The sequence below is a fragment of the Phacochoerus africanus genome, chromosome 11, assembly GCF_016906955.1.
Source record: "Phacochoerus africanus isolate WHEZ1 chromosome 11, ROS_Pafr_v1, whole genome shotgun sequence".
Lineage (NCBI taxonomy): Eukaryota > Metazoa > Chordata > Mammalia > Artiodactyla > Suidae > Phacochoerus > Phacochoerus africanus.
In genome coordinates, this window is record NC_062554.1 from 22682447 (window position 1) to 22690150 (window position 7704).

The window sequence follows — 7704 nt, forward strand, 5'->3', positions numbered from 1 at the left end:
ATCCAGTCAGTGTTGATTGGGGTATGCAAGGGAACTGCGGTAACCTAATCAGGGCGGGGCTTCAGAATCCTGATGTTAAGCCATTTCCAAAGCAATGTTTATTTGGTTCAGAAACCTTTGGAGTTGGCCGGACTGTGGAAAACTCTACGTGTTTCAGCTGCTGCCCCATCTGAATAACACAGAAGTCCTGACCCATTTGGATGGACTTTCCACGCAGTATTGATGAGACCAATTCTATAATCTTCTGGTTAGTAAAGGGTTCTGAGTAGAGGAATACATGTTTCTTTTCCTTGAAAATAAAAATATATAACAGTCAGCCAACGTAAGAATTTCTTAAGCAGGTGAAATAGTCCTAGTTCATAAGAATTATGTAATTATTTTCAGTTCACTCTGGAGCTATAGAATTTTAATATCTACAAATGTCTGAAATTTAGAAATGAGTGTAAAGGTTTCTGTTAACATGATTTCTTGGCTGCAAAAGCAGACTGGTCTTCAGGACGGGAAATCCTAGATAGGCAGTTTTACATTTGGCGTGATACCTAAAACTTGAGTGCAAAAACTTGTGAAGAATGTGAAGAGTCCTATTTCTTCAGGAAAGGTTGCAACCTTGGTCTTTAAAGGTCCCAGTGACAATCCAGGAACTGATGGATGTGAAAAGATAACGCTGGTGACACACTGCATAGCCGAATGCAGAGACAAGTACGAACTCGCTCTGATCTAAAGGGGCATTTGGACAACCTTCAGTCCTGTTTTAAAGCACAGTATATTCGATGGCACTGATTTTTATTTTAACTTGGGATTTATGTATTTGCCATGTGGAAACATTTCCAACAGGACAGTCAACCTGAAATGAATGAGAATATGTTAATCTGCTGTCTAAGCAGGGGATACCCATTATACGAAGGTCACTTCAGGCAAAGGGGTCAATGTCAAAGAGAAAAGCCACTTGTTAGAATTCTCAGAAATGAAGATTGTCATTACACAAAGGTGAATATAATGTGAATTATTTTTCTTGGAGAAAGATGGGAGGGTTTTTTGGTTTGTTTTTGTTTTTTTGTTTTTCGACTGGGTGTGTGGCATGAGGAAGTTCCCAGGCCAGGGACCAAACCAGCAGTGACAAGACCGGATCCTTAACCCACTGCTCCACCAGGGAGTTCTTGAAGAGAATAAAATGGAATATTGAATGTAGCTAACTTCGTTGAGTTTAGATATAGTGTGTGTGTGTGTGTGTGTGTGTGTGTGTGTGTATGCTACCACTTTCTCTCAGGGGGTGGTAAGAAGACTATTTTGTGCCTGAGTGTAGGAGACAAAATGCAGAGGAGAGCTTTCTCTGCCAGCTCCAAAAGTACCAGCACATTTCTCCTTAATGGCAGTTTTTTTGGATATTTTATTTGTTCATATCCGTGAGCCTCTGATGAGAGAGATGTTTTCCTCATCTTTATATCTCTACCGACCAGAGTCGAGGTCTCACTGTGTATGATTGTTTTTAATATTAACTCATATAAATACTGTCCATTGACTGTTCCAGAAATGAAATATTTAGCCCTTTCCCGCACTGACCCTGACCGCACACAGGTTACACTTTTCTTCCCTTCATCACCCTATCGTACTTCCATTATGTGTTGATTAGATGTGTTGTATCAATTACCATCTTTTCATAAAAAAGCATAACTCCTCCAAGAGGTGTGCTGTGTGTACATTTCCTTTTTCTTATAGCATTTCTTCATTCTGCAGTTGACAAGTTTCTTTTCTCTGGCTTCCTCTATGCCCACCACACCCTCACCCTCAAACTCACTGAACTGAAAAGCTCTTCTCAAGATATACAAACATATTAGTCATTCCTGAATTTCATTTAAAAGTTGCTTTCCATTTCAGGTTCATCTTCCCATGGTGGCGAGACTTAGGGTGTCTCGACTGCTTGTAGGTTCCCTTCACTGGGTGATAATTATGTTAGTATTTCCTTCATTAAAATCTCCTGAGCGCTCTGTGCTGTTTTCTGCTTTTCCCACTAATGGCATCTATTTTAATACATAGAAAACTGTCATCCTACCTTTCACTTGTGTATCTCTCATCTTCCATTGAGTTTTAATTTTCCTTATGTTATATCTAATATAACATAACATTAGGAGTTCCTGCTGTGGCTCAGTGGGTTAAGAACCTGACTACAGCAGCATGGTTCACTATGGAGGTATGGGTGCAGTCCCACCCAGGTGCAGTGGGTTAAAAGATCAGGTGTTGCCACAGTTGTGGCCTCAGTGGCAGCTGTGGCTCAGATCCAATCCTTGGCCAGTGATTTTTATTTTTGCAGGAAAAAGCTTTTTAATGCTTCTTAATGTTCAATATTAATCTCAACTCAGAAGTTGGGCCAGTTTTCATTTACATTTTAAAATGTTAATTAAATAATGGAAAGGACATATTCCAAATGACATGTGCTTCTCTCAGGTATCACACTAGGAGGGTAACTTTCTTTTTCTTTCTCCCCAGAAACAGAATCACACACACTGCAGGCAATCACCTGCTGCATCTTGAGAGCTAAGAAGTGTGAGATTTTGCTGAGGTGTCTGAACTTCTGGGACCACATAAGTGCCCCAAAGACCTAGAAATGATGTTGTCTCAAGGGCAAGGTGACTGGTCCAAAGAAGACGTTGAGAAGTTACTGGAACGTATGGAGAGGAACCTTCCATCCAATGACAGCCACACATTCAAAACAGCCCAGTCACTGATGGACTGGGAAAAAGTAGCTTTTAAAGAATTTTCTGGACAAATGTGCAAACAAAAATGGTTAGAGATTTCTTATAACCTGAGGAAGTTTCGGACTCTGTCAGAATTAGTCTTGGAAGCAAAGGAAAATGTTCACAGTTCTCACAAAAGCAGAAAACTCGAGAAGCATCCTGATTTCCCCAAGAAGCCCCTGACCTCCTACATTCGCTTTTTCAAGGAGATGCGACCCCAGTACCTCCAAAGACACCCTCAGCTGAGCAACCAGGAGCTGACCAAGGTCCTGTCTGAAGAATACAAAAAGCTGCCAGAGCAGGTGAAGCTGAAATATACGCAAGATTTCCAGAAGGAGAAACAGGAGTTTGAGGAAAAAATGGCTCAGTTCAAGGAACAGCACCCTGATCTAGTCCAGAAGTCCAGGAAGTCTGATGTCCCCAAAGGAAGCCAATCCAGACTCCAGGGAAATGTGCAAAAAGTGAGGTCTCCCCCCAGAAACAATGTATCCATGACGACGAAGTTCCATGGAGAGCCCAAGAAGCCCCCGATGCATGGATATCACAAGTTCCACCAGGATTTGTGGTCCAGCTGGCAGCTGAAAGGGCTGCCCTATTGGCAGCGCATGGTGGAGATTGGTAGACTCTGGCAGCGGGTCCCCCAGAGCGAGAAGGAGCATTACAAGCAGCAGGCTGAGCAACTGCAGAAACAGTACAAGGTGGACCTCGACCTCTGGCTCCAGACTCTGTCTCCTGAAGAATATGCTGCTTACAGAGAGCGAACCTGCAGTAAGCGTAGGAACATGAGCATGCCAGGGGGCCCGGACCCCAAGATCAGAAAGATGGCTCTGCAGTCCCCATCAGCAGGGAATCTGCAAGGAGGGCTTGGAGGGGACCAGGGCCTTCGAGAGACGGAATCATCAGACACTATTGGAGAAAATGTTTCACAGGCATCAGAGGAAAAAAAGGACCTTAAGGAAAGGGAGGACGGCAGAAACTCCTCGGACAGCACCAGGGAGGAAGATGAGGATGGTGAGTCTCAGGACAGTAGCTCCAGCTCTTCTTCCTCAGAGGACTCCTCGGACTCAGATTCCAACTGAGCTTTGTTCACAATCAAAAGGGCGGCACAGAGAACTTTCCAGCCAAAGGCCATGGCATCGGCTTCAAACGGAAGGGCTCCTCTCCCTGTCCCTTTTCATTGCCTGCCGTCTTCCCTTCCCTCTTCAATGCAGAGTAGGACCTGTTGGAAAGAAGCTTCTGGTGCAGGAGTTTCTGGCTCCTCCCTATGCCCCAGGTCTCCTCCCAGAGAAAGTCCCTGCATTGAAGCTTGGAACAAACAATGCGCTGAATGGCCTGTGGGGGGCGCCCTGGACTCGACTGTGTCGCCTGGACTGAGACGTTTTGCTCTCCTCACCTTCTGGCTGCCAGAGGTGTCAGGGACCTCCAGGGGCCTGTGACTCCTCCCTTCTCGGTGGTCCTGGCCCTCAGGACTCCTGCAGGGGAACTGGGGATTGGAAGATTTGATGGACTGCGCGTGGGACAATTGCCTTTGCTGTCAACCTCCCTGCTCTCCGAAGCGAGGCGCTGTCTCTTCCCTGTCTTGCAAGTGGGCGGGGCATGGGGGGCAGCGGCTTTTCCCTTTGTGTATTTATCCTCTTAGCTGTCAATGAGAGTTTTTGTACTGTTATCGAAAATTATAAATTAAAATATTAAAATCTGAACTTTTCGTTTGAATTAGTTTCTTCTATCAGTACCCTTTGCCTCTGGGCACAATTTTTTTTTTTTTTGGTCTTTTTGTTTTTTAGGGCCGCACCTGCGGCATAAGGAGGTTCCCAGGTTAGAGGTTGAATCTGAGCCGTAGCCGCTGGCCTATGCCACAGCCACAGCAACCTGGGATCCAAGCCGCGTCTGTGACCTATGCCACAGCTCATGGCAACGCCGGATCCTTAACTCACTGAGTGAGGCCAGGGATCGAACCCTCAACCTCATGGTTACTACTAGGGTTTGCTAACCCCTGAGCCATGATGGGAACTCCTGGGCACTAATTTTTGAGGCCACGTCTCAATTTATTCTGGTTTCTGCCCCAACCTCTTCCTAAGTGGAAGTAAAACTGCAATCACATAGAATCTAATTTAAGATTAGATTTAGTGCTTAGAAAATGCCTGGCTCGCAGTTGATTCCCATTTACAAGAGTGTTACAAAAGTGTTATGTTGATTTCTCTTTTCCTGCCAAATCTAAAAATAGTTTGAAAAAACTCCCTGAGAAGAATGGGAGGCACTGCTCACTGCCGGCCCAGACGGCTTCTTCCTTTCACCCTAGAAATTCAAGTGAAGCCAGAAATCTAGCAACTCATCCCCAGAGGCATTTCTGCCTTGTTGGCTTCGGGACTAAGATGCTTCACTGAATTAGACCTTGCTTTCCAGAACCTTCTCAGCCTAAACTTTTGATTTTTTCACCTTAAACGGATCAGCGCTGGGCATTCGCGGAAAAAAATGCAGATGCCAGGGATCCACCTTACAGGATTCTCTCTTCCTGAGCTGCTCTTTCACTGGGGCTCCGATTCTAGAACAATTTGGGATGTGAGGCCTTCCTAATCTGCCTGCTCTGTCCAGGAGTGGAGCAGCCTTGTGACCCCCCCGCCCCTGTCCTTGGTACTGCAGGGACTGGAGGTGAGTGGTGTAGACTCCGTGTGTTTAAAAAAAACAGGGGAGGGGAGTGGCTCTAGGACCCCCTGCCACTCCCACCCTCCCTCCCGCACATGCACCACTGGTGACCTCTGGGTGAACAGAGCCTTGCTCTCTGCTTTCCCTGCAGTCCTGCTACGTAAGGGAGCCTGCTCGGGTTCCCACAGAAAAGCTTTCTCTCTGGAGCAAACCACATGGAGCTGTCGAAGTCTGAGCACCTGCAGAGGCAGAGGCCGGGACAGGGAGCCCAGGGTCACCACCGCAAAGGTTCCCAGGACCCTGCTGGCCCAGAAGCGGTGTCCCTCTGGGAAGCCTGCCTTCCTGCAGCTGAGCCTCCAGGGGCCCAGCCCTCCCTGTGGGCAGATTGCCTTTGTGAGGCCACCCAGATCACCTTCCTCTTGTGCCCAGTCCCTTAAGAAGCCACCAGGATCCCTTGGTACTGCCAGGAGCTGCTGCACGCACCCAGGACATTTTGTGAGCTCCCGAAAACTGCTCCTTTTAGGCCCTAAATTTCCTGCTGGTCCCGGGGCCTTGGCTACTCCTGGGGATTTTTCAGGGCTAATGGAGCAGAAGCCTTTTCCTTAGACCCTCTTGAGATGCAGTCCTTAGGAGATGGGAGCGCTCTCCTACCACCAGGTACTCTAGGTAAGCAGGTGTCTGAGGCCCTGCAGCTCAAAGGGCAGGGTGCCCAGGCCCCTGGCTCCTCCTACTAATAACTTTGCAATGCCCAGGCAGCTTCAGGGAGATGCGGATCTCAGTGTTTTGCTCCAGGAGGCCGGAAATTCCTCATTACCATGCAGCCTAGAGCTGGACTTATTGGAGCCAGGCTCCCTCGGGTAGCTAGATGCTGGAACCAGGGGCAGTACCTAAGCCTCCTGGTGAACTTGGCCTTCATCTGCCCTGGACCTGCATGACCCTAAGCCCTGAGCCAGATTATGGAGGGCCATGTGCTCCCCTCCTTTTTCTTTTGGCTGCATCTGAAGCATGTGGATATTCTCAGGCTAGGGATCAAACCCATGCCACAGCAGTGACCCAAACCACTGCAGTGACAATGCCAGATCATGAACCCACTGTGCCACAGGAGAAATCCAAGGTACATGTTCCCTTGTATGGCCCCTGTACAATCTGGGGACCAAGTCTACCTTTATAAGCACAATATTTTTCCAGGAGTTGATTTTATGTGTAGTTAAATATTTTTTTCCGAACTGGAGTTTCCTTGTAGTGCAGTGGGTTAAGTGGCTCAGGTCACTGCTATGGTGCAGCTTCAATCCCTGGCTTGGAAACTTCCGTATGCCACATGAACACTACAAAAAATTTTTTTTCCAAAGAAAATATATAAAGCTAAAGGCAATTTATTTGATTTATGTTTTTAAAATGTAACAAACGAATACAAAAGTTTAATTACGCGTGTCTAAACAAAAATATAATAAAAAGCGACAATAAAATATGAATACATTGAATAACATTTTGACAATGAATACCAGACTACAAATTTTTGCAAAAGATTGGAAGTGTTTTGATGCGGGCCACATAATCATTTATTTATTTCTGTTATTTCTTCTTTAAACCACAGCCCACCATGTAGGATGCAGAAATAAGCTCTTAGTTAAACAGCAAAACATCAATTTTCCTGTAGATCAGTTCTAACCCATTTTGTGGGCTGACGTCGAGTTTTTATGCAAAAGAAAAGCAATCTGAAGTATTAGTATTCTCATGAGGTATGAAGAAAAATTAGTTAGCTTTATTCTACAAGACCTAAATAAGAATAATAGAATAACACAGATTAATATCCTTTTCAACTGAAAGATAATTCACATGCCATCTGCAAATGCTGCAGATGGCCATCTCAACTTCTCCAGCCACGGATAGTACCAGCCCCCTAAGAACTTTTCAGGAACCTCCAGGAGCTCTGTCTGTCCCCAGGTTAGGGCCGTGGGACCCTAAGTTAGCAGACTAGTAGGCGATGACAGTGCTGAAATGTCCAGGCCACAAATTCAGTCACAAGAATTAATTGTGGTTGCCTTGGCCTCTGAAGTCAAGTCCCTGCAGGTTCACCTATCAAGTGGCTCCATGCCTCTTCTGCAACCAGGAGAGGAATCTGGAATCACACCCGTGAAAGCTGGGTGTGTGTGTGTGTGTGTGTGTGTGTGTGTGTGTGTGCGCGTGAGTGTTTGGAGGCTCGGGCACACTGGGGAAGACTGATTGGAATCACTGCCCTCCTCTCCATGCCCACCCCATCCAGGGCTCTAGTTCCTTTGCTAAACCTGCTCCCAGGCTTCCCCACCGCACTCTGATTCCTATACACCCT

At 46.3% G+C, this 7704-nt stretch overlaps 1 protein-coding gene across 1 annotated transcript; it reads left to right on the forward strand.

The window, feature by feature from the left end:
• Positions 1 to 327: 327 nt before the first annotated feature.
• Positions 328 to 4378, forward strand: LOC125111016 (upstream-binding factor 1-like protein 1). The gene is made up of 2 exons (XM_047752763.1): positions 328 to 987; positions 2485 to 4378. Exon 2 carries the CDS (start codon positions 2603 to 2605, stop codon positions 3809 to 3811), a length of 1209 nt encoding a protein of 402 aa, XP_047608719.1. The 5' UTR covers positions 328 to 987; positions 2485 to 2602; the 3' UTR covers positions 3812 to 4378.
• The last annotated feature ends 3326 nt before the right edge of the window (positions 4379 to 7704 follow it).

Coding starts and splice junctions, on each gene's coding strand:
- LOC125111016 (XM_047752763.1), top strand. CDS start 2,603: ATGATGTTGTCTCAAGGGCAAGGTGACTGGTCCAAAGAAGACGTTGAG.